This window comes from Mus caroli, chromosome 14 (assembly GCF_900094665.2).
Source record: "Mus caroli chromosome 14, CAROLI_EIJ_v1.1, whole genome shotgun sequence".
Lineage (NCBI taxonomy): Eukaryota > Metazoa > Chordata > Mammalia > Rodentia > Muridae > Mus > Mus caroli.
The window spans coordinates 69,445,826-69,472,551 of record NC_034583.1 but is presented as its reverse complement, the minus strand read 5'-3'; the positions used below and the strand labels follow the sequence as shown (position 1 = coordinate 69,472,551).

The 26,726-nt window shown below is 41.5% G+C and overlaps 1 protein-coding gene and 1 non-coding gene across 11 annotated transcripts in view; one reads left to right on the top strand and one right to left on the bottom strand.

The window, feature by feature from the left end:
- Positions 1-26,726, top strand: part of Dgkh (diacylglycerol kinase eta) — a 163,221-nt gene that overhangs the window by 112,342 nt on the left and 24,153 nt on the right. For all 10 annotated transcript variants that reach the window (XM_029469092.1, XM_029469093.1, XM_029469095.1 and 7 more), the window contains 11 exons: positions 618-726; positions 839-978; positions 4,391-4,475; positions 7,532-7,617; positions 11,876-11,975; positions 14,310-14,583; positions 15,687-15,794; positions 19,707-19,838; positions 22,101-22,218; positions 23,332-23,442; positions 23,576-23,672. In XM_029469092.1, coding sequence (XP_029324952.1) covers positions 618-726; positions 839-978; positions 4,391-4,475; positions 7,532-7,617; positions 11,876-11,975; positions 14,310-14,583; positions 15,687-15,794; positions 19,707-19,838; positions 22,101-22,218; positions 23,332-23,442; positions 23,576-23,672 — 1,360 coding nt within the window. The remainder of the gene's footprint in view (positions 1-617; positions 727-838; positions 979-4,390; positions 4,476-7,531; positions 7,618-11,875; positions 11,976-14,309; positions 14,584-15,686; positions 15,795-19,706; positions 19,839-22,100; positions 22,219-23,331; positions 23,443-23,575; positions 23,673-26,726) is intronic.
- Positions 15,000-15,121, bottom strand: LOC115029335. The gene has a single exon (XR_003834896.1). It is a non-coding gene; the product is annotated as a small nucleolar RNA SNORA40 (small nucleolar RNA).

Genomic DNA, 26,726 nt, shown 5'->3' with positions numbered 1-26,726 from the left:
CCTTCCCCCTGAGGGACCAGCCACATGGAGGTATAGTATAGAATAAAGTTTATTCAGTGTATGGAGAGGGGAGTTAAGAGAGATGGGGGAGGGAGAGGAGGAGTAGAGAAGTAGAGGCCAGCCATGAGCACGTGGGTGGGGAGGGGCGAGAGGACAGAGAGGGAGCAAGAAAGCAAGAGCAAGTTGGGGGCTCTCAGCCCCTTTTATAGTGAGTAGGGCACTCCTGGCTGTTACCAGGTAACTGTGGGGCGGAGCTTAGACAGAATGCTAACATCCCACACTGCTTCTCCCTTGTTTGTAAGTTCTCAGAAAGTGACTTGCCCTATAATGGAAAAGCCACAGGCCACTGCCTGCTTGGCCTTCCGTTCTTGTTCCTGGCTCCCCTCCACTTTTGCTCTTCTTGGTTTTCATTCCCCCTTTCTTACAATTTATCCCCATTTCTGCGCATAACTATTTTTCATTCAAATGTTTTCTTGAGTTAACTATGGCACTCAAGTCAATTTTTACATACGAACTTACATTTAATATGAATGTAGGTAAATGAATATAAAATAAACAGTAACTGGAGAAAGTGCTTTTTATGGACTTAACACTAAAAATGAATGTTTTACTTTCAGCTTGAGATTGTTTCAAAAGTTTGACAACTTTCGGATCCTTGTCTGTGGAGGAGATGGAAGTGTAGGATGGGTTTTGTCAGAGATTGATAAACTGAACTTGCATAAACAGGTAAGTATGCACTGGAGTGGTTGAGACGGGGTATTGTTATGTGGCTTAAGCTAGTCTTGAATCCCTTGTTCCCCAACTTCCCTGAAAATGTCACCATTCCATTCTTTTGCAGTGCCAGCTTGGGGTGCTACCCTTGGGTACGGGCAATGACCTTGCTCGAGTTCTTGGCTGGGGGGGTTCGTATGATGATGACACCCAACTCCCTCAGATACTAGAGAAGCTGGAACGAGCCAGTACCAAAATGCTGGACAGGTAAAAGAAATTTTTCTTATGAAAATGTCAACCTGGGATTATTTGATCCTTTCAATTTTAGTGAATGTTAGTCCAAGATTCCTGTCTTGTTCATTAGTCTTTGAGATCCTGAATAGAATTTGCATAAAGTAGACACTCAATAAAAGGTGCATTTGAAAGATAGGATGGATGGATGGATGGATGGATGGATGGATGGAAGATGGATGGGTGGATAATGGATGGATGGATGATGAATGGATGGATGGATGATGGATGGGTAGATAGATGGATGATGGATGGATGGATGGCAAAAGTCTGAAGAAATGGTTCCAATGACTTCCTTATTTAAATGTAGATGACTGTGAAGTCACTAACTTTTGTTTTGTTGTGGTTTGGGGATAGGGTTTCTCTACGTCACTCAGACTGATCTCAAACTTGAGATCTCCTGTCTAATTGTCTTTGAGTGCCAGTATTATAGGAGTGCACCACCATGCCTAGGAATACCAACTGCTTTTAATCACTGCTCAAATCAGAAAGCTAATAGTTAACTTTGTAGCGGGAGCTTCTGATAATGGATTGATGAGACCCGTAAGAAAAGCAGTGTCATTTTCATTTTGCTGGAGAGACTCCTCCTGAGCTAATTCCCCCGGTAATTAGATGGTAAAGCGGTAAGGGAGTCCTGCCCAGGCCAGAGATGTAGCTCAATGGCAAAAGAGCTTGCCCTGGTGGGGGATTGGGGGTCAGGAAGAAAGAGACAGAGAGACAGAAAGAGACAGACACAAACACACACACACACACACACACACACACACACACACACACACAGAGTATGAATTCTGTCCCAGAGAAAGAGGGAATTATTAGGGACACTCATGCAGATGGAGGACCTGTCACTGTTTACACTGTCCTCAGTCTCCTCCCCTCGCCCCTCCTCACCTTCAGCAACCCCATTTTGAAAGGTCATGTATAAAGCTGAGATCACAGTGTTTGTAGCGAAGGCATTTAGAATTTGGGTTAAGGGAACAACAAGATTTAGTACGCCGTAATTACCCCCACCCCCAAGAGTATGAGTCAAATATCAAAATATCATTACAGACTTGAGCTCGCATGAATCAAAACAACTTTGATAGGATTAGCCATCTGTGGAACTCTTCCTGAAAACAAAATCACATCAGGGAGCCACCAGTCAAAAATGTAATTATCCCCAGATGAGCGCTAACCTCAGCGTGATAACCTTGTCTGTCACGCTGTGACGAAATGCGTGATTCCTCTACTGAAAACGTATTGCAAAATAGACCTGGATGGCAGAACCTTAGCCTGTATGTATCCAAAACGGCATGTAGGGGACATTCATTTAGTAGGGTTGTAATGCTTTATGATCTGGGCTGGTAGTAGATTCAGAATCTCCAAGGTTAAAAAGGGAGGGAGGGAGGGAGGGAGGGAGGGAGGGAGGAAGGAAGGAAGGAAGGAAGGAAGGAAGGAAGGAAGGAAGGAAGGAAGGAAGGAAGGAAAGATAGATAGATGAGTGGGAAAATAGAAAGGGGTGGAGCTGAGGGAGTGGCTCAGTGGACCTGCTGTGCAAGCCTCAGTTTGGTTCCCCAGAGCCCATTCGGAGCTGAGCGCAGCACCAGCAGCAGCATGTCTGTAATACAGTGCTTCTTCTGGCAAAAATGGGAGGAGGAGCAGGAGAGTCCCCAGAAGTTCCCAGGCTAGCTCTCCTGGCATATAAGCTGCAAACAAGGAGATCCAGTCTCAGATAAGGTGGAAAATGAGGACCAACACACCGTTGTCCCCAGATCTCTGTCTACACGCAGGCAGTGAGTGGCACATGCGTCCTTGAACATGCATGCACGAGCATGCACGCATGCACACTTCCTATATACACATACAGAAACAGAACGGAAAAGACACTGGCGATGGATACATTAACCAGCTCAGGTGTCTTGGTTATTTCTTGGGATTTATGTACATTAAAACAGCAGTTGTAGATTGTAAACACGTAGTATCTGGCCGTTTTTATCTTAGTAAAGCAGAGGGGAAGAAAGGGTTTGAATGAAATAAAATCAGCTTTGAGGGTGGGGGGGAGAACACAGGTGGAAATAATTTTCTAAATGGGTCAGAGCTTTGCTTCGAAAACAGCATGGAGTATTTGCTGTGCGTGTGCGTGTGTCTGTGTGTGCGCGTGTGTGTGTGTGTGTCTGTCTGTGTGTGTCTGTCTGTGTGTGTGTCTGTGTGTGTGTCTGTGTGTGTGTCTGTGTGTGTGTCTGTTTGTGTGTCTGTCTGTGTGTGTGTCTGTGTGTGTGTCTGTGTGTGTGTGTGTGTCTGTGTCTGTCTGTGTCTGTGTGTGTGTCTCTGTGTGTGTCTGTGTGTCTGTGTGTGTGTCTGTGTGTCTGTGTGTGTCTGTGTGTGTGTCTGTGTGTGTGTCTGTGTGTGTCTGTGTATTTAATCGTGTGTGTGTGTGTCCCTGCGTTTGTCCTGTTGAGCATGTAGAGCTCTTTCAAGACTCACTTCTCTCCTTGAACCTTGTAGTTCTTGGGGATCTAATTCAGGTCACCAGGCTTAGTGGCAAGTACCTTTATTCTCGAGCCATCTTACCAGCCCCAATACGCTATCTTAAATGCTTCTTTCTGAGACAGATTTAAAGGGATATTCTGATGCCGCCTAGGGAAATGCTTTCTAGAAATTCACTCCCCCAAGTGGCTAGCTGAGAAATAGCACCCCTGTGGTCAGGGGCACCATCCACTGGTATATGCCAAAGGCAGCAGAAAGAAGATGGTGGTCTTCATCAGAATCATGTTGTTGTCTTTGTGGCTTTACTGTTTGTGAAAGACAGGTGATCCTAGCATCATAAAATGGGGGTGAAAGTTAATTTAATAGTTTGTTTTTATGCTTTTCAAATACCTGATCTTTATAGCTACACTGTGACTTGGTTCATAACAGCATCGTTATGACTATTTTACAAAGATCAGGCTACTTGCCTGACGTTCTGTGGTACTGTACTCATTTTATGTTGCCACCACTACAGTCCCCACCCAGCAAGCAGTAGGGCTGGTGTATTTCATTTAGAGTAGAAAGACATAGGGTGACCAGCATTTCCTGCTGTGGGAATTGGAATGTTTGGATGTTTGGCATTGGAATGTTTGGATGTTTCTAACTGGAGAGAAAATGGTAGAATGTGGCAGTCATAAACTATTATGAATCCAATGTTTTATGGGATTATCACAATTTGTCTCTGTCCCATACTCCGTTTAAGATAAAATAAAACTATATGCCATAAATGTTGCATGTATGTATGTATGTATGAATATATGTATGTATATATATGTGTGTGTGTGTGTATGTATGTATGTATGTGACACAGGGATAGTTTATTAAGATTTAAAGTTTTAATTTAAAGATTTAAGTTTTAGACCAAAGGATTTTCTTCTATCAGGTGGAGTATAATGACCTATGAGCTCAAATTGCCAGCAAAGGCGTCTCTACTTCCTGAACCTGTGGCAGCAACTGAAGAATTTTATGTAAGACTAATCTTTTATCTACTGGCCATTTGAAATGGGGTATCTCGGGCACAGGGGGAGATGGCAGTGGTGGCATGTGTGTTTCATGGTGTTGCTGCCTGCCTCCAGTCTCCTCTCCCAGAGCAAAGTATCCTGAGGATCAAAGTTTAAGACCCTCTGTGACCATGGACTGACCATGGACACTAGGTCACTGACCTTCCTGGACCTTTACCACTTTGTCTATGACATGGGTCCTGGTGCCCTGAGGATTTAATGGTGCAGATGTGTATACAGCATCAGACATGCAAGGTCCCGTTCTCATGACCCGGGAGGCCAGCAGATAGCAGCCTTTGTTGAGGGCTCACTCATCGTCTGCATCCATCATGAACTTGATCATTAGGTGTCTGCCCAGCTCTGATAAGCCCCTCCCACTCATGGTCCAGCACTCCTGGCTGGAGGATGATACAGTTTCTCTCTTCCCTTTGCCTGCTCTCTGAAGGGACAGCAGACCCACATTAAGCCCATCGATCCTGAGCAAGCAAAGGAAGAAACACCGCTCACTTCCTTCTATCTCTGCTGCTGACCACAAGTGTCTAAAAATTTTCAGTCGTGTTTAAACCTCAGAGCGGTGGAAACTTAAAAACAATCTGACTTCCAGGAGATTAGCTCTGACTCATTAAAGCCCTTTGATCTACCGCCGCATGTTTTTCTCACTAGGAAAATTCACCTCTTTAGAGCTGAAATCTTTGTTTTGCCATTGGGAAAATTATTATCTTGTCAAAGCTAAGACAGGGGCATTCTTAGAGAAGATAAGTGTATTTTTCAGAGAGGAAAATATTTTAAAAAGTTCTGAAACATGAAAAAGTAGTAGAGTGGTATGAAATGGAGAACAAATGATGCACAGCCCCGTAGCCTAAGCTACTCAACTGGTGAGGTTTATGGGGTTACTGCTTAATTTCCAGCAAAACGCTCACTTTTATAATTCTATCTGAATAGCCTATAGAGCCTGTTTTTCTGGAGGATTAAATGTGGCATCTATAAATTCTGTCCTTGGACATAAATATTATCTTCTTCCTCAGAAAGAGATGTCTTTTCTTATCTTTGATTATCCTTAATGAAAAAAAATACGAGCTTCAAGTAGCATTAATTAAATGACAGTAATTAATAAATTAATCAATGACATTAATGAATGCATTCCTTTATAGCATTAGGGGCCATACCACATATTACCCACCCTGCAGCGAAGAGAGATAAGCTGATCTCTGAAGAAAATTGTCAAATTTTTCGAAGATACATTGTCCTGATCCTTAAAGACAGAGATTCTTGTATTTAAACCAAGAGATTAGGCAGGCAGTGCGATGTTGCAGAACTCGGGGAGACCTGTAGCTACTCTGGTGTGAAATTGCTTTTACAGGTGTGGTCTGCACTCAAAGGAGGTGAGGTAGACATTGAAAATTAGCCACTGGTGGACTTGACCATAAATTTAAAGTGATATTTCTTTGGGAAGATGTCAGTCAGAATGACATTGCGGAGGAGACTATTTACCAGTTGGGTAGGAATGAACCGATGTTCGGGGTGACAAGAAGATTTATAGCAAAACGAAGAAACACTGGAGACTGACCGGCTTGAACGGAGCCATCGTTTCTATTGGAAAATCCTGAATTTATAGCATGGAATGCATATGAAGAGAACATTTGACAGAGACTCTGTTCATGAGGCTGTTAAATAGTATGCGTATTTTTATATATCATGAAGGTGTGTTCTTTTGACAAGATGTTAAGATTTGAGTCCAGTAGGAGAGAAGATACAGGACATTGGGCAATGTAGTGTGTTTCACTGTCTTAAGACAGCAGTTCTCAACCTGTGGGTCAGGCATCCTGCAGATCAGATATTTACATTGTGATTCATAACAATAGCAAAATTACAGTTCTGATGTAGCAACAAAGTACTTTTGTCGTTGGGGATCGTTTACGGTTGTGTGCCAGATCGTTTGGCTATACAATTGCATTTTTAAAAGGCTTTTGTGACTGAGGTGTAGTAGATAGACAGAAAAAGATGCATATCTTAGATGTTCAGCTTGGGAAATTTTTTTTTAAATATAAATTAGACAAACCTATGTAACAGACACCCAGATCCCAAGACAGCATTGCGTGCGTGATAAGCCCCTCTCCCACCCTTGCAAGCACTTCCACACATTTCTCATGGATGACAACTCCTCACTAACAGCCTAGACTTTGGTTTAGGAAGATGGGAAAGGTAGAATATAAAATCGAGATCATTTTGCATGCTTATTTTGCTTTGGCTCCGCTGAGGCATAATTGGGACTCATTCCTTCCCAGGGTCCTGTAGTGTTTCCATGGAACAAATACATTGCATTGGACACTGTGTGAACATTCCACCTAGCCCATGTCTTTTGGGGAACACGTGTCCATTTCTTTGGGTGTGTATGTAGAACTTGAGTTTCCCAGTCCTCTGGTGTTGGCCTGTGTTCAGGTCTAACAGACATTGCCCAGTAGCTGCCTAGGACCTGTCAGCTTTTAGGTAGGAGAGATTTATATTCCCACCATCCGTGCCAGTTGGCAGGTTCCACTCGCTGCTGTGTGCATTTTAGCCATTTTGCGTGTGGTTTCTTTCAGTTTGCATTCTGCACGTGTGTGAGGAAGCTCAGGGTTAATCACTGGGTTCGTCTACCTGTATCTCCAGTGTTCTCCTGTGTTCTGTATGCGCTGCCCTGGCTTGTAGTGTACTTCTTTAAAATAATACTTTTAGTCATACTATATATATATATATATATATATATATATATTATTCACTTACAATATTTTTTTAAAAAACACAATGGATCATTAATTGAATTTTCTAAAGATAAAAAGAACTCCAGGTTCTAAAAATGGGAGTCAGAGAAATTTTTATTTTGCATGACACCCACCCCCACACACACACACACGCACACTAGCTTTTCATGGCAGCCTTTGCCCTGTTTTCCAAATGTCACAAATGGTACATTTCTGAAGCAGTCATGACTGGGTTGTATAGACACCAACAGCAATCATATAGCACAGGGGTTTCTTTTCCAGATGACAATTTATGAAGACTCCGTTGCAAATCATCTTACGAAAATCGTCAACTCTGATGAGCGTGCCGTGGTCATATCGTCTGCCAAGTGAGTTGTGGGGCTGGAGTGGAGAAGGTGCTAAGTTACGTGAGAGTGTGGGAGGAAAGGTATTTCCTGGTGCTGACACCATTTCTGGTGATTCTTCCTAGACGATAATTTGACCTGGAGTTTTAGTCACATTGGCATCCACACGGAGTCTATTCAGACTCTATGCTGCTTATTTCGAAACATTTCTGTTATAAAAGTATGAAAAGTGCGTAGAATTTAAATGTCTATTTGCAAATTATCAATGGTTAATTACAACACAGAAATCCTATCTCGTTAAAATTTACTATTTCCTGTACACATATTTTTTTTATTTAGCAACTGTTTACATCACCAAAAGGAAAACAGTGAGATTCTTCAAAATGACATCTCCTGGCATGTTTAAAATCCATAATTATAATTTATCTCAAACTCATCAGATTTTTACTTAATTCCAAACATGGAGCCAAAGCTTCATGATGCTATCCTAAATGTGGAATTTCAAGTTTACTTTTGAAGCATCTTATACTTGCATCGTGAGAAGGTCAGCTAGCAGGAGCTGGCTGAAATTTCAACTCAGAAACAAAGGAACGCCTTTTGAGACCCTGCTTGGTGAACACATTGCTGTTAGAATGTAGGAAGCAGAGAGAGAATGGAAGAATAGAGCCGCGCAAAGCTAGAAGGAAAACGCCCATTTGTGCTTGCTTAATGAGTTGTGCTGCTTACAGAGATTGTCTCTCGTGTCCTGGCTTCAACCCACCTATAATTCCCCTGGCCTCAGTAGACATTTGACTTTGCCAGCCTTGATCTGTGAATCAAATGTCTGTAGAAACCGTAAAAGAAGACCTTCTCGAACTCACTGTATTCCAGGCAGTCTTTGAACCTAGAATCCTCCTGCATCAGCTATCTAAGATTCCAGACCCACACCACCTGGCCCGCTTTAAATACATCTTTTACTACTCTAAATTCACTATTTAGGTCAGTTCTTTCCTCTAGAATATAAATATTCTATATTCCTTTTGGTTTTTTCCTTAATTTTGTTTTTATTATAGCATCTTTGCTTAATGTACAGCAAGCAGAAAATAAGCTGGGTCTTGTATTGATCCAAACATTGATGTTTTAAAGGTTGTACACATATTTGTTAAAAAGAACATATAAAAATACCTTTCTATAAGAAAGAAAATACAAAGTTAAACTCCACAACTTTCTTCCTTGTTAAAACTGTAAACTACCGCTATAGTTTTTTGTTTTGTTTTTGTTTTTGTTTCTGTTTCTGTTTGTATTTTGTTTTGAGACAGGGTTTCTCTGTGTAGTCCTGGCTGTCCTGGGCTATAGTTTTAAATAGACTTTGTGGTTTAAACTATGCATACAGGAAAATCTAAAAACAATTAAAGAGACGTGCATTTAAATGATTGCACACCAGAACAAGTACATTACCTGCAAACAGAAAAGAAATAAAAGTTAGACATACTATTAAATATACAAAGGTTCTAGAATTAACCCTCCAAGCGCATTCCACAAACAGTTCTAAAAGCCATCTTCTGTTGTCTACAAGCAAGGACTAGATTTCCAGAAACAAAATTGAAAGGGAAAGTCAGGAAATCCCCTGGGAGGATCGCCCCCTCCCCCACAGTCTCTTCACTCACATCTATAAGCAACAAGTCTAAGATCTTAGAGACACTAGCTAGCTTTGTATTCTGAAATGACCCCGGACAGTTCAAGTCTGGTGTCATTGCCTTCAAAACAATCTTGAAGAGAAGTACTAGAAATTATAAATATTTAATGGTATCATTTCATTATTTTTTTAGTCATGTCCTGCATTACCAGAAGCTAAGTGATATGGCTTTTGCTTAAAACTCAACTTTCCCCAAAACTTCACAGCACTGCAGAATCCCCTAGGAATGTCATCTTCTCGGTTTGTCTCACATGAATAAACTGTGGTGTGAAGAGCAAGCCTCCCCCATGAGGAACAGGCAGATTTTTGATACAAACGCACATGGCAAGTTCTGTGAGCACCAAAATTCGGTTTGCTTTACACTATACATATCAACAGAAGAAATGTATTTTCAAACAGTTTACTTGTTTCTAACAGAAACAAAACCCCTAAATAACAATGATCAACAATAGTTAAATTTTAGAGAAACTATGCTAAGAACAGTCTTTTCCCCTTAAAATGATTTGTGTGATCATTGACACACTAAAAATTTAATGGGGAGAGTTTTTCTCCCCCATGCTTTAATGTTCCAAACCTTAGAAGCCTGCAGGGATCGAGGTGGGGGAAGCAGTGGAGGCTCCATGATTCAGTGAAAAGGGCAGTCTGCCTGAAATACGCCTTTTGTAACTCGGAGCCACAGGACCATAAGGCAGAACACTTCTGATTGTTCCACAGTTTGAGAAGCTAGCACTCTCCTAATTTGTGCCTCAGCCCTGTGCACACAAGGTGCAGAGATAGAGCCAGGCTGTTCCTTTTGCCTCTCTGCACCTCAGAGATGTGGGGGAAACTGAGGTAGGAAACCATGGCTGCCCCTTTCCTTTCTACAGGGATGGACTGCAGGGCTCCATCCCTCAGAGTCAATAGCCCAAGCACAGCAGTGGTCAGCGCTCTGGCATGCGCAGTTTCTCAAACCCAGGAGGAAATTGGGTGAAACCATTACAGTAATGGCAAGGTGGACCTTTAGGTTAGAGTTACACAAGCTGGTGAGAATGGCAGTGTCTGCTCTCAGGAGTGGGGTTTCACAGAGGATCTTTTGTAGAGCAAGCAAAAGAGTGGTTATGACAGACTGACATCATCTGTGAAGAAATTCTGTATTATATATTAAGAAGGATTAGATAGGAAGCCCGTGAAGGAGTCTAATAAATGATAAGCTAGGCTCTCTTAATTCTCTTAAAAATTTGAAATTAAGGGGCTGGAGTGATAGCTCAGCATTAAAGAGTCTGATGCTCTTGCAGAAGACTCTAGTTAGCTTTCCAGCTCCCACAACTCAGCTCACAACAGTTAATAACTCCAGCCCCAGGAGGTCCGATACATGTCTCCTCAGACACTAGACGAATGTGGTACACACACATACATGACATGCAAGCACACACAGATACACATATTATTATTATTTTTAATCTTAAAGAAAAATAGAGAACAGAAACTGGAATGTGAAAAGTCAGCCAGTTCCAAGAGGATTGGGCCTGTAGCTCAATGGCTGAGTGTTCGCTTAGCACACGTGAGTCGAGGGTTCTATCTCTGCATCTGGAAGCAGGCTGAGGGCTAGATGGCCCGCAGAGCTAACCCCTAAGCAACAGGTAAAACACAAATGGTTAGGGATAATGCTCCTGAATGACCAGTTCGAAGGCCTGTAGTGTAAGCAGGGTGCATGCATGTACCCTGTGCCTGTCACAGAGTTTGATTTTGTAGTATGGATGTATAGAGAAAATACCATTCCTCACCCACCAGAGAAAGTTGTAAATTTCATAGAAAAAAAAACCACTAGTGGAACTTATTTCTCCTTCTCTGTAAATTTTTACTGTATCAGTGATAGAAATGTTTTACTTTCAAGATATTTCTATCAACATTGCACTTTTTGCCAAAACCAGTCTATTCATATGCCATTATGCTGGCTAACAGCTGTTTGAGAGGTAGATGTCTTTCACATTATTTTTCTCTCCAGTCCATTTCTTTTGCAAAGACTCCAAATGTAATTAAAAGAAACAAACAAGTCAGCCATAGATTGCTGACACTAATGAGACCTAAATTGAGTTAGGTTTGTATATTATTGCATTGGTTATCTTAACGGGGGCGGGGGGCGGAAATAGATGGGTTAACAGAGAATATAACTGAATTCAAGTATCTGATTGGTTGGTACCAATACACACAGACTCTTTGTTCTTCAGGTAGCAGTGAGATTTCCATTTGCTGACACCTTGTAGATCCAACAGATCCTGGAGCTAGTGAAGAGCTTGTGTCTGTTCACCATGAAGCAAAGTGTCTCAGCTGTGGGGGATGCTACATGATTTTTAAGGGATCTGAAAATATTCTTCTTACGTAATATTTAGGCATTTGAGGATGGTTCAGCACAGCCTTTCTATAAGTACGGAAAGCAAGGCTTACTTGTGTATCTATTTTTCACCTAACAGTCGTAAAGATATCTAAGATACGTTAACACAGATGGGAGTTCCATCTTATGTAAGAATGATCTCAGGTCCTCGGAGTTGGGCTGCTTACGCTTACTTTTAACTTCGTTTGTACATCAGAGCACACAGACTATAAAGGCGCCTTCTCTCTTCCTCAAAGGATACTCTGTGAAACCGTGAAGGACTTCGTTGCCAAAGTGGAGAAGGCACAGGACAGAACACTGGAAAATACAGTAGTAGCCGAAGCCGTGGCCAGTAAAGTAAGAGGGACACAACACACGTCAAGGGCATGCGAGTTGTTCATTGACATTATGAGCACCGAGCTGTGGTGTAAAGATTGCCTTGGTGTACTCTTGCCAAAATATCTAAAGAGAAAAAAAAACAAAAAAACAATGTTTTTATTTAGGTATGAGGATTTACAAAAATGCCTTCTAGTTTATGGTTAGCCTTTAATATGCACAAAACAGCATTGCTGGAAGTATTCAGCGAGCCATTTTTTTTTTTTTAATTCAGATCCCTTTCTCTGTGATTGGCATCTTAAAAGGGACATGCGGTCAGCCTGTCAGGGGAGGATGCTAGGGGGCCCATGGTCCTGTTGGGTGAGGCCTGGCTTTCCATGTCAAGCAAGTGTTGGTGGTCCAGTTCCCACCCAGCACGGGTCTCTCCATTCTCTAGACTCAAGTCCTTGTCTCCTTCTAAGTTCTATTTCTTTCGTGACGTTTTTTTCATACCTTTACAGATTTTTCCCTCCTTTATGAGCTTTCTGATGCTAAGGTAAGAATAGCATATAGACTTTACAAGCCAGCATCTTTACTTTTAAAGTCCATGAAGGGGTCTTTGTATGTAAGGCTTGGGAAGGATTCCTGCCCCCGAGGCTCAGGCTGAACTAGGGGATTAAGTGGAAGAAAAAGAAAGTGGAAATACATTTTTCCTTTAAATTTTTATTTAGTCTATGACAGTTTTATTCACCTAGACACTGCTTGGTCACATCTTTATCCACTGGGGAATGGGGAAATCTGCCCATGCCCACAGTCCTCCCTCCCCCAGAAGTCATCAGCTGTCCATAACCCTTTAGCCTAGGGGTGGGAACCCAGAACCCCTCCCCTCCCCAGTCCTGGAATATTTAGCTGTTGATCTTATGCAGGTCTTGTATATTAATTGCAGCCGCTGCGAGTCCACGTGTGCAGCAGCCCTGCCGTGTCTGGAGGCCACCATTCCTCACCTCTCCTCCCTGTCCTCCAGCCCTTACGTGTTTTCTGCCCCTTCTTCTGCCATGTTCCTTCCCTGAGACTTGGGGGTGGGGGAGGCGTGTTAATGTGATGTTCACATTGCGGCGCTGACCATTCGGAGTCCCCATTTGTAGATGTTGTGATTCTTTCCATAGACTAAGGACTCTACCAAAGTGCTCTTAGAAGTGAGGAGACCTCTGGTCAAGTCGCAGAATACAGAAATAACACTTAAAAGCCAGCAGCCTTGTTACATACCTTTGCTGAAGACACTGAAATCAATGCTTGAGGAGTTTCACTTGTTTCCTTCTCTGTGGAGAGTTTCAGGAGGCCATGGACTTAGCCACGCCTCTGTCTCAGAAGTTCTTCATCTGTGACTTTGCTGGGCTTTTCATCATGTCTCGATGGAAGCCATTGGCGGTAGCATTAACAGTTTTGATCCCAAATGTTTCCTTTCCTGGAGAAAAGCAAGAAAAGCAGAAAGAAACAAGATCTCTGTGCTAGCTCGTTCTGTTCCCCTCTTCCTCCCCTCCTCATTCCTGTGCATTTCCCTTTGAGATCTTTCTTGGACCCAGTAGTCCTGAGGGAGCACTGTTCAGTTCTTTGCAATATAGAGCTGCAGCTCAGCCATGCCTGCAACTCCTGATGTTAAACGGGTGCCTAAGTTATTACTTTACAGGAAGTCCTGGTGTTTTTGTATATTGTGTATCTATCAATTTAGTATTGGTTGCATTCTAAGGAAGAAAAGCGGCTCATAGGTTGTAAACATTGGAACCTGTGGTGGCTGGAGAGGTGGCTCAGGTATTATGAGCTCTTACTGCTTTGACAGAGGACCCAGGTTTGGTTTCAAGCACCCACATGGTGGCTCACATAGCACCGGTTGTGGGTGACCTGAGACCCTCTTGTGGCTTCTAGCCCACCAGGCACACAACATGGTATACTTGCATGCATCCAGGCAAAACTCCCATGTACATAAAGATTGTTCTAAGAAGACTTTCAATCCTGAGATAGCATTTAGTGCTTCTGAAGTGTGAGTCAGTAGGTAGACACAAGAGCTGTGTTTTCAGTCATTTATGCCATAGGTCTGTATCAGTCAGCTAATAGCAAGCAGTTCTGTACTTAAGACCCAACTCGCTTAGTGATCATTTTCTGTCTTCAGTAAGTTTAAAATGTATTTAAAACAAAAGTCTACAGAATAAAAGACTATAGCTACTTAAATGTCGATGTTTTTATTCCCAATGGTTAAAGATTTATCTTGCATAAAAATACATCTGCCAACCTAATACGTTTTAATTTCTTCCCCATCACCCTTGCGGATGCTTGTTTGCTTGCTCGTCACCACCCTTGATATTTTGTTTCTTTTCTTAGTGCTCAGTCCTAAACGAGAAGCTTGAGCAGCTGCTACAAGCCCTGCACGCGGACTCTCAGGCCAGTCGAGTCCCCCCAGGAATCGGCCCTGCCATCCCCGAAGAGGACACCGTGGAGTCCACCAGTGACGAGTCCTTGGGTGAAAGCAAGGACCAGCTGGTGAATGACATTGGGAAACCCTCCTCCCAGAAAGCCGTGAAGCCCCGGGAGATAATGCTGCGGGCCAACAGTCTAAAGAAAGCGGTGAGGCAAGTCATTGAAGAAGCTGAAAAAGGTACACACTCGCAAAATTAGCTTCCAAGGGGCCGCAACATCCCCGCTGTAAGCATAGCCGGGGCCGGGCACGCACATGAGTGCGTGCGTGCGTGCGTGCGTAGTGCTCGGATTTGTTTCCCACTTACAGACAAGGCTCATGGCACGGTAGAAGACAATAAGTTCACTAACAGGAAATTTGTACCTAGATGTATCTAAGTTCAGTAGTGAAGATCTGCGTCGTAATGACGCAATCTGCGTACGCCAAGATTTCAGAAGTAAATGAGGTTGTAATATTTCCATCCCAACTTAAGTAGAAAAATAGTTATAGAACAAGTCTAAAAATCTCAACCTTTTTACTTTATTGCCATCTCTTTATTGGCATCTCTTTATTTCTTATACCTGCTGACAATAAAATAATAGTAATGATGATTTTTAAAAATTCCTTCTTGTATGTATCAAAACTCATACTGAACAATGAGCTCTTGGTTGCAAAAGAGGATTTATATTTTGCACCTAATAGTGATGATTTCTTAATATCATTAACATTTTTAAAAGTATATAAATCTTTGGATTTGAAAAGATTTGCTTTTTATTTTTGCTTCTGTGCATGCATGAGTGTTTGTGTGTGGGAGGGTGTGCGTCAGTCAGAACAGGCGCCCCGGGAGGTACTGGATCCTCCAGGATGGAGTGAGCTGCCCATTGCAGATGCTGAGAACCAACCATGTGCATGAGCCACTGAGCCATGTCTGCAGCCCCTAGATTTAAACTTCTGTATGGGTGTACAGGCTTCTTAGTATTTTAGTGCCAGATGAAAAATGGTTTAAATATGGCTAATGTTGGGAATCCCCTTCCAGGTGTGTAACTTGTCATCAGGCTTTGTATTTTGATTTAAATTCATGTATAGTTTTATTCTAGTAAATATGAAACCGTAACACATTTATTTAATTTTTAGACTCCAGTATCCACAGACATCACTCCCAGTTTGGTCACTAAATACTGTTGCTCTGTAAATGTACAATTTCTTTTGCTAGTTGGTTTAGTTTTTATTTCCATAGCATATCTTAATATGAATTCATTTTATTTCCACTTACACAAGTCTGTTTCCCTTCCTACTACTTAAAGTTATGGATGAGCCAGCAGTGCAGCCCTCTGAGCCAGTCAGTCCGTCTTGTGACTATGATACAGAAACAGATGAAGCTAAAGAGGACGACTCGAAAGAGTCGCTGTCAGGTGAGAAATCAATGATGACGTCACCTGGAAATCTCAGTTACAACTGGCTTTGCGTTTAATTTTAAGTTTGAAACGAACTGTTGAATTTCTATTTTTCTAAAAGCCTTTGGGCAGTTTGTGTTACTCATGAACACTAAAATAATAATGGCAACATATGAGTTAGGTTGACAGGTATTCTTATATCTCTTGTGAGATCAAAGAGATAATCTAGAGACCAACAATAAACTAAGTGTTATGGGATGATTGAGCGTTTTAGAAGAAATAGCCAGGTTTCCCCACTTTAGCCTGGTGTTGCTCTCAGATTCCTTGGGAAACTGCGAGAAAGCTGCTGGCCTTTCCTGCATCAAGCTCGGCCTTTGATGGATTCAGCAGAGCTTTATATTCTGCCGATTGACCAATGCTTGTTGCAAAGCTAAGCTTTAAAACCAAAAGCCTTCTAAGTACAACTCTGTCTCTACCAAATGACTTTCTGCCTAGAAATGATTGTTGCTTGAAGACTAGTAACTGTCTCCCTGCCTATTGACTTTCAATCGGAAATGAATTTGTCCTTTTAGCATTTCACATAATATAAGTGAAAGTTTCCAGTTACTGTTGGATGAGACAGGCAGAAGTTAAAATATTAATGTTATGATATAGCATGAAAATAATTATAATGTGCTCAGGAAAAGTCAGCATAATGTATTGGAACTGTTTCTTAAAATTCATTAACATTTTGTTTCCAAACTTGGACTGATTTTTGAAGCTTTTCTGTAGTTTTCCTGAGTAAAAATGAAGATGATAGTATCCGATTTTAATTGGTTTGTAGTGAAGATTGGCCAATTTACTATACAAAAGTTCCCTGAGTGGTGTCTGCTGCTCTCTATCATTTTTGTTGTTGTTATTGTTGTTGTTTTGAGAAAATTTGTTTGATTGTACTAAAAACTCTTAAGAAAAAATAAAAATTAAGTTCAGTGAAGTTTAGATAGCCAACATATATATCTACAGGCAAATTATTATATTCACTTTCCAGATGGTCATTGAATCTTCAGGACATTCAGTTTGAATACATTCGCTCTAGTGTCTGCCTGTAACTGTTAGAAGACTATTCTTTATCATAAATTTACATTTTCTTCCTTAAAATTCAACCCACGATGGAGGATATTAGTGGGTTTTTTTGGTGTCATAACGTATGCAGTAAGAACTTCCGGCATTTGTATGGTGTTTTTATAATTGGCTTAAGAGTTAATTTCCCAGATGACATTTTACTAATTCCAAGTTGAATCTGTGTTCTGGGGCCATATCTATCTCCCCCTTCTTCCCTATGGCAGTCCTTAAAGGATGCTGTAAAGATCCCTTGCTACGTCTGATGCCTCCTTCATATCTGGTGTCTCTTAACTTCTTTCAAGAGGCTGCAAATTGGTGATTTTGAGTTGTTCATTTTTCTGGCCGCATTCATTTGGCCAGTGTCAATCTTTAAAAGTTTTGAACAAACTCCAGATGTTTTCTGTAAGGCAGTGACATAAATACTCACGCCACTCATTCAGCACATCTGGATGTTGTTGCCCAAGCTACTGCGTTTCTTCTCGTTTAATTGCACTAGCTTTCCCTCATCTTTGTAACTGTTCTTTTTTATTTTTATTTTTTTAATTTGGACAATCACATTTCCACCTGTTAGGTTGGGGATTTAGCTCAGTGGTAGAGCGCTTGATAGCAAGCGCAAGGCCCTGGGCTCGATCCTCAGCTCTGGAAAAACAAAAAAAACAAAAACAAAAAACAAAAAGAAAAACAAAAAGACATTTCCACCTGTTAAATTCTTGTGTCATCTCCAGTGTATTTGATCTGTGAAGTTGGTAATCAGGCTTGGGATATAAACTACTGGCCATAGTAGGGTTAGCGATGGTATCTATACATCTGTTCTCTTCCATACGTGTGCACTCTTGTCCATGGCCTCCAGTCAGCCATTAGTCCACCTTACCATACTCTCATAGACTCAACACTTCTCTCACTTAGAGAGGAAATGGAAAGGGCACTAAATATAGAGATAAACCTAGACTTAGGAAAGCCTTTAATCTTGCCACATTTGATGCCAATTTTGCCTATAATCCAACTTACTGAAAATGATTGGCAATCGAAGTGTTCCTTCTATTATCTTTATTGAATCATCTGTATTGAGTCATTATTAAATTATACCATTGATGTCTAAGGTGTGAGAAATGCAGTATATTAATGTGTTTATTTAGGAAGACACTAATTTGATTCCCTGCAGTGGAGTATTGATCTTTGTCAGTACTGCACTTTCTGCTTCACATCAGAGGTAAACATCAAAAGTTGCTTCGTGTTAGAAATTAGCTCCAGGAGTCCCATCTGTCACACACAGGAGTGGCTCTTCTGTTCCTTTTGTGCATCTGGACTGTTTTTGATCAGAGAAAATACATGCAAGAGTAATGTAGTTAAGTTTGTAATTAGTCTAAGGGAGAGGGAGGATAATTAAGTTTCAGAGGACTTTTAAATTGAATTTAATGACTACTGTCTTTTTAATACCTATCACTGGCCTCTAGATGAGTTCAAGGTGCTGTTTTTTTTCTCCATTATCTTGCCTCTTGTTAGATACAATTAAATCTTTTCGATATTTTCTTGAATATTTTAACTATATGGAGCTTTTACAAAAACGTATCAAAACCATTTGGAGCTCATCACCATTCAAATAAGTGATGGCAAGGAAGGCATGTGGGTTTTATTTAAAGATTAAATGACATCCTCGATTTTAATTTTTAAAAATATTTTTACAATTAATATATTTTGACCATATTCTTTTCCCTCCTCCAATTTCTCAGTTCCTCTCTTACTCCCTACTAACCCAACTTCATGGTCTCTCTCCGTTCCTCTCCACAATAAAAATATCCCTCCCTCCTTCTCCCCCAACCAAAACAAACAAACAAACAAACAAACACATAAAACAAGCTAAATACTATACACAAAAGCACGTTGAGTTCTGTTTTATGTTGGCTTAGAGCCTGCCTTGGAGTGTAGTTGATATACCCAGAGACACTCCATTGGAGAAAACTGATTTTCTCTGTCCCAGAAGGTATCAGTTGTAAATAGCTTCTTGGTTAGAGGCAGGATTTTGTATCTCCATTTCCTTCTTCATCCTGGCATTTTGTCTGATCTGAACTCATGCAAGTCTTGTACATGATGTCTCCTTGGTGAGTTCATGTGTGTATCTGCCCTGTTGTATCTGGAATACAGGGTTTGGAGCTTGTCCACCACCTCTGGCTCTTAGAATGTTTCTACCTCCTCTCCTGCATGGTCCCCTGAGCTTTCTGAGGAGGAGTTTGATAAAGACATCTCTTTTAGGGCTCCCTCCCCATTCATTGTCTAGTTGTGGGTCTTCGTTAATTACCACCTACTGCAAGGAGAAGCTTTTCCAATGAGGGTTGATTGATGCCCAGAGCTGAGTCCAGCCAGGTGTCCCATCAATTGAAGACTATGTTAACTTCTGCCTCACGTGTGTTCATGTGTTCTGCTGGGAGTCACATCACTTAAATATGATGGTTTACCCAGTATTCATGACTAATGGGTAATGTGGGTAGTTTGCAGCATAACAGTTACCAGGCTTTAAACTTTCTACTTATCGAGTGTGGGTTGATCACCTTCAAATTAAGCATATTACTGACTTAATGACAGTAGATATCTGTCCTTTGGTAGCATCTATTCAAAACCAGAGATCAGTATATCTCCCTTGGAAGATATCCTCCACATGTCTCAAGAAAAGGAAAGTAAACTGACTTTTGAGGTAAATAGAATTAACAACTTCAGTTCCACTCACTGATTTAAGGAGGCATTGCTTATTGCTGTGTATCTCGAGTTTAGAGGGGGTTGTTTAATTTTATACTGGTTTCATTTGTCATTTTTAATCTGGATTTTTGTCAACAGCCAAAACCACATCTCAGTCTCCTGATGCCCAGGCAAGTCGTGGACATCCCCAAACTGACTCTGTCGCTGGTCCAGCTATGGCCACCACCAAAGAAAACCTCCCTGTGCTCAACACTAGAATCATCTGCCCAGGTAGTGTAGTTGTGTGACGTGGTCCTTGCTTTAAGACACCTGTGAAAATGAGTAACTTCAGCTTATCTTATTCATGAACTATAGAAAGGTGTCCTTAGTGATAAATGTTCCTTTAAGAGAACATTTTTTTTTGACAAACTTAGTTGTAGAAATCCAGGTCTTTAGATTATTCCATGTCTAATTGTGTAGGACGTATTCGAACTCACATTTAATTTTAAGCCTTGTCCTAAGAAATGTTAGTTTGTTGGTTCTAGGTCAGAGCCCAGGAGTGTGTACCTGAATTGGAGCTGACCTTCTATCCTGTGATCTCCAAGGATCCCCACAGATATCTCCTTGTGGTTTTAAGCCACTACTTTCTCTGTAGGCTGTTTTAGCTAGTGTTTGTTTCAGCCTGGATGAAATGAGTTTGCCTTGGATTAGACTGATACAAGTAGACACCAAAGAGTTTAGGTGGGAGCTGGAGGAAACATACACGTCTCAGAGCTTCCTAAATCTACAGAGGTTTTAAAATTCCTTTCATCATCATTCAGAACATGCTGGAATCCATTTAGACCCTTCTGGTGGATTTCTCTTTAACTATGGGCTTTCATTCAGATACTGGTTGGAGAGTTTGTTCTTCTCTTTGAATAGTGACAGATCAGCCAGGCAGATGGTCAGGGAAATGGTGTACCCAGAAGTCACATGAGATGGCAGTAGGATCCAGTCAGCATCCAAAGGACACCCAGGCACAGACGAATGTGCATTCTTCTCAGGAGTATGTGGGACACTCCCTAGGATAGAGCATAAGCCAGTTAGGTCACAAAACATTCTCAGTGAGACCGAGCGGATCTCCAGCTCACTGTTCAGTGCTCAGCACAATGGACTGCGAGGGATGAGGTGTACACAGCTCATAAACGTGGAAGTAAAATTAGAGAAAATAATGGAATGACTAAAAACGAAGCAGAGAAAAAAATTAAAAAAAAATTAAAAAGTAGAGAAAATACTTTGCTATGAGAACATAAACGCACCATCCTACAACTTGGCTGATGCAGCTGAACCCTGCCTGGCGTGGAGTGGAGGGAGGGCTAGCTGTAAAGGCTGCCTGTGAAAAGTTCCATTCACCTCATGTCGACCACCCGGCGCCCCCCGTGGTAGACAGGAGCTAACTAATGGGAGCTGACAGGGAAGCAAGGAATACATGTGAGAGCACAAATAAATTTGAGAATTAAGAGAGCAATAGAGAAAGTGAACAAGAGAGAGAGAAGATTCAAATCACTGAAGTCAGGCATGGGGGAAGTCTTGAGGCACCATGGTGGAGCTTACAGAAATGTAAACGGATGGAAATGAGCTGTGTAATGACCAATCACAACTCAGAGGAAACAGGCAAATGCACAAAGACATATAAACTACAAATCACATTCAAGAAGAAAAAGACATAAAAACCCAGGAGGGGTAGTGCATGCATTTAATCCCAGCACCCAGGAGACAGAGGCAGGCAGATCTCTGTTGAGTTTGAGGCCAGCCTGATCTACATAGCAAGCTCCAGGACAGCCAGGGCTACACAATAAATGTCTTAATAAGCCAGGAACGAAGGGAAGGATAACTGTGTGTCCTCGCAGATTTCTCTTGTGTTTAGCACTCAGAGTGGGGCCTCCCCTTCTAAGGGGAGTGGGGGAGGACTTACATGAGCAGGTACTGGGAGGAGAGGAAGGGTGATAATGGGTTATAAAGTGAATAAATAAATAAGCTTAGTAAAAAATGAAAACCTCAAAAACTGCATACATGTGTGCACATGTGCTCATATGTGCACATAAGCGAGCTAAGCCACCAAAGGTCATAAGTGAGTACACTAAGGTTACAGAGTAGATCAGTATGTAAAAACTGCATATTTATCATTATATTTCTATACACCGCAACTGAGCATTCTGTCCATGCAATTAAGAAAAAAAGTTCCACTTGAAATTGCATCACCAATAACAAAATACTCAGGGATGAATTTAACCCAGAAAGTGAAATGCTGGAAGCTACAAATTGTAGAACTGCTGAATGGTAAGTGAGAAAATATCATAGATATTCCTTTTCATGTTTTTCTCTTTATTACAACATGCAGACATTTGGAAATATTAAAACACTTCACGTTCCCAAGCATCATCCTCTGAGCTTTGGCTACTGAGTGGTCACTGAAAACCAGGCACTGGGAGCAAGCTGTTTGAGAAGGGCAGGTTGAGTGGACCAGGCCTGAGTCTGCTTCCTCTTAACATGTGTTGCTAATGTTTCTGGCAGGTTTGAGAGCAGGACTTGCTGCTTCCATTGCTGGGAGTTCTATCATCAACAAAATGTTGCTGGCGAACATCGATCCTTTCGGTGCAACACCGTTTATTGACCCAGATCTAGACTCACTGTAAGGAACACTTTTGTAGCTATTTGACTTCTGTTTTTGTTTGTTGGTTTGTGTTTCTGTTTTGTTCAAATCCTAAAACTTTGCATGTGTACCAAAGGGTATGAGTCTATCTGCAAAAAAAGGGTGGTGTGGATGCTCAGAAATGGATCATGGTCTGTCCCTGAGACGGGTCCCTTTCTCACCTGCTCAGCAGCCACTCCCTGGTGCAGAGATCTGTGCCTCTCCCTGAGGGGTGACCTTAGTGCTGGTTTGTATCTGTATTCATGCCATCCCCAGCCTTTCTCTCTTCAGTCTGCTAACCCTGCCATCTTTCCTCACCCCACTGCACGGTTTCCTTATTTCTAGCTTCTAACCCACACTGACTGCATCTCTTTTTTAGACTCCCCAAATAGAGATATATTTACTATTGTTTTCATTTTAAAATTTGCACACACACACACACACACGTACATACCATGACATGTATGTCTGGTATGGTCAGAGGACGACTTACAGGAGTCAGTTCTTTCTGTCAACCATGTGTGTCCTGGGAATTGAACTCTGGTCATCAAGTTTGGTGGCACACACCTTTACCTCTGGTATAAGGAGAGAATCGCCTCTTGCAGATTATCTTCTGATGTTCATACATATGCCTGGCACACATGGCATCTGTGCAGAACCCATCCACTCCATAAAAAAGTGATAGTGAAAATAAAAAGAAAATGAGTGTGAACAATATTTATAGCAATGCACTGAATTCAGAAGTTGCTTTCTTACAGTTTGTCCACTATGAAGGGTTGAAATGGAAGAGTGTCTCTCATGAAAGAGAGAGGACACTGCACCTGACTGGAAAGCCCTCATGTAGATAGCGGCATCTGTCTGTGTAGTCAGACCCTGGCATAGAAGAGAAGGCGTAAGGCTGCCAAATTTAGTAGAAAACATAAAACAATGACTGTCTTTGCTCTACTTTTGCCTCAGACCAAAAATTATTGCACTGTGCCCAGAGGATGTCTGCTGGGTATGGCTTCTCCCAGGAAGAATGGCTACCTAAGGGTAGTAAGTCTAATCGTGTAAATAAACTGTACTGTAATGACTCTGAAATTGACTTTTGTGTGCTTTTCCTTATTATCATAGAGATGGATACTCTGAAAAATGTGTCATGAACAACTACTTTGGGATTGGATTAGATGCAAAAATTTCATTAGAATTTAATAATAAGAGAGAGGAGCATCCTGAAAAATGCAGGTAATTTCAATAATACCCATAATGTTGTTATATGAAGGCAATTTTACTTTAATCTCATTTATTATCTCTTTTGATTTAAGAAGTAAATACATAACATTTCCTGACATTGCACAACAATATTTATTTTTTTCAGAAGTCGAACTAAAAACTTGATGTGGTATGGAGTCCTTGGGACCCGGGAGTTATTACAGAGATCATACAAGAATCTGGAGCAAAGAGTTCAACTTGAGGTGAGTTAATCTTGAAGCAAAGACATTTGAGTTTTTCCTCCATAGATAATTTGTGGAGCTAAGTTGACCTAATTTCCCCTTAATTAGTGATTAAATATATTGTAAAGGTAGTGTCAACCCTGCCTAGAAACAGCAGATGTAACCTGGCCATTCCTGTCTGTTTCTGGAGCTGGGGCCATGCAAATACTTTAGTAGGACAGTGTCTTTAATAATGGATTTTTTACACTCAAATGTTCCAGTTTCTGCAATGCCCAATGTTTTAATAACATCCTTGAAAATAGTGTTTGCAGCTCATACATTTTAATTTAAATATATATTTATTTTGATCCAATTATTTCTAACAAGTCAGTTAAAAAATAAGATTTTGACAATTTTTTCCTAATTTAAGTAGAAACTTCAGGATAACAAAAGTTACTTAATCTCTTGCAATAGCAGGAAAAAGATGATTGGGAGTCTTTGAAGTATATCAATTACAGTAAATTTATTTTCTTTTATCTTTTGTCCAGGGCATATCTTTTCTATCTTCCTTTTGTGATCAGGTATTTTTATTTAAAGCATATCACTAACACAGAGGAATTTATAACTCTCAAGTCTTAAATACTCTGGTAATCTAACTAAATTGAGTACTGTTGTCTTGGCATTATCGTAACAGTGGGTTGTAGGCTAACTGTCACCTAAATGTCCTAACGATAAGCCCAATGCTCCTTGGCACCCTAGGAATATCACTAGGTGATCAGCTGCTTTGATTCATGATTGCTTGTAAAATTAAACTACAGATGACTAGGTGAAAGGCTACAAGTCTGTCCACCACAGTCCCACCACAAGTCAGTGTAGGTGCCCTTGTATGAATTGTATGCGTTCCTTCATTTTGACCCCTGGCCCCAGGTGGTCACACTCCTTAAGAACAGTTAGTTGTAATTATTGCTGTTTCCCTTAGTTTGTAACACAGTAGCTGACACTGTCTCAAGGCAGAAGTGGGTACCAGGGAAATGATAATGTGATACGGAAGATGCCCCTCATATTACAATGACTGACCTGTTGCTGCATGGCTCCAGGAACAGACTTGATTGAGGCATGAGGGAATGAAGAAATGACAGAGAGATACATGGACAGAAAGCTGGGATCGGGGGTCAGGCTCTGAGCTGCAGGAGCCGAGCACCTCAGGAATTCAGCAACATATTGGCTTGCATGGGGAGGTGGGATTATTACAAAATGATAAGCCTGGAGGTGGGATTTATGGCATACAGGAGACAGGCTTAGCTAACCTTGGTAGGAGCTGTCTCTGTAAGGGTGCAGCTTCAGGCAGGAAGCATCCAGGGGCAGAAAGCTATGGTGAACATTTTCTGCAAAGGCTGCCTACACTAGCCCTTGGTCCCCTGCAGAAGGCTTTGCCATGCCTCCAAACCTGAGGCTACAGGATTCTTGACATGGTTGTGTCTGTGTCGACAACACAGTCACTCGGGATTTTACTCAGTCAGCACTTCTCTGCTCCTTACAGATGAATCTGATCATAAATTGGGGGTTGGAGGGGACAGACTCAAAAAATAAATTTAGAGCCAGGTGTGGTGGCACATGTTTGTAATCCCAGCTCTTCTGGTTTGGAAGCAGGGCAGCTGCCCACATTCAGCCTGGAGTTTCAGGCCAGCCAAGGCTATATTGAACAACCCTTTCTTTAATAAACAAAGCAAGCAAACAAAACAACTCTAAAACCATTTAATGCTTGTAATCTGTCTTACTAAGGGTTTTACTGCTGTGAGCAGACACCATGACCAAGGCAAGTCTTATAAAGGACAACATTTAATTGGGGCTGGCTTACAGGTTCAGAGGTTCAATCCATTACCAAGGTGGGAGCATGGCAGCATCCAGGCAGACATGATGCAGGCAGAGCTGAGAGTTCTACATCTTCATCTGAAGGCTGCTAGGGGAAATCTATTTTCTAGGTAGCTAGGATGAAGGTCGTAAGACCATGCCTACAGGGACACACCTACTCCAGCAAGGCCACACCTCCTAATAGTGCCACTCCCTGGGCCACGCATATACAAACCATCGTATAACCTAAACAGTTTATAGGCTTGCCAACCTCACGCATGTTCAGAATGCTCTCTTAGCCCATAGTAGATGCCCTGACCCAAAGGCTGCTGTATAATGAAGTGTCTACTCTCACATGTAGTTTATAGAGTACTGGATACAAAAGTGAAAGCAGAAAGACTGCTTGTCAACCTGGGTGGCTGAATGGCCTCTGTTACTGGAAGCCGTCTTTGTTGCTGATCCAAATTTTAAAGAAGACATCTTACCTAGAACTCTTTCCTTTGTTTTTAAAAGACCCTGATGGTATGGATCCTTTGACAGTGTGCTGATACTATGGATCACTTTAATAAAGTTTTTAATACATTAAATAAGCTGTGTAGATATAATAATGGATGGTATAAACGCCAGTTAAGTATTTTTGTTAGACTAACGTATTTCGTTATTACCAATCAAATAAAAATGGAACCTGTATCTAATAAATGTGATGTTTCAAAGTGGGGCTAAACAGATGAGAGCCCTGTGAGGTGACTCCGTGGGTAAAGGTGCCTGCTGCTGAGCCTGATGACCAGAGTTCAGTCCCTGGGGCCCACATGGTAGGAGGGGAGAACTGACTACAGCAAGTTGTCCTCTGGCCTGCCCACGTGTGCATACATGCATGCTCTCATGCACACTTAAATGAATAATTATTGTGGGGCAAGTGGAACCATGCCATCAGACAGATGAACTGGCCAGGTCGAAGCAGATTTTAAAAAATCCTGATAAGTCTTATAATTGAGAACGGCAGGCACTAGAATCAGCACCTGGATAGACGTGATAAGGCAGACATGCAGTCTGGCACCTCTGTATTTCTCCTCCCTTGAGCAGTATATCATCAGTGTTCTGACACCCCAGTGGCGTGGCGGAAAAGCAGACTGACAAATGATAATAAAAACGAAATGATATCTGAAATACCTAGACTTTGATGCAGTCTGTATGTCTGTAGACCTAGACCCTGCAGTCGCAGAACTGTTGATGTCTGTCTCGTTG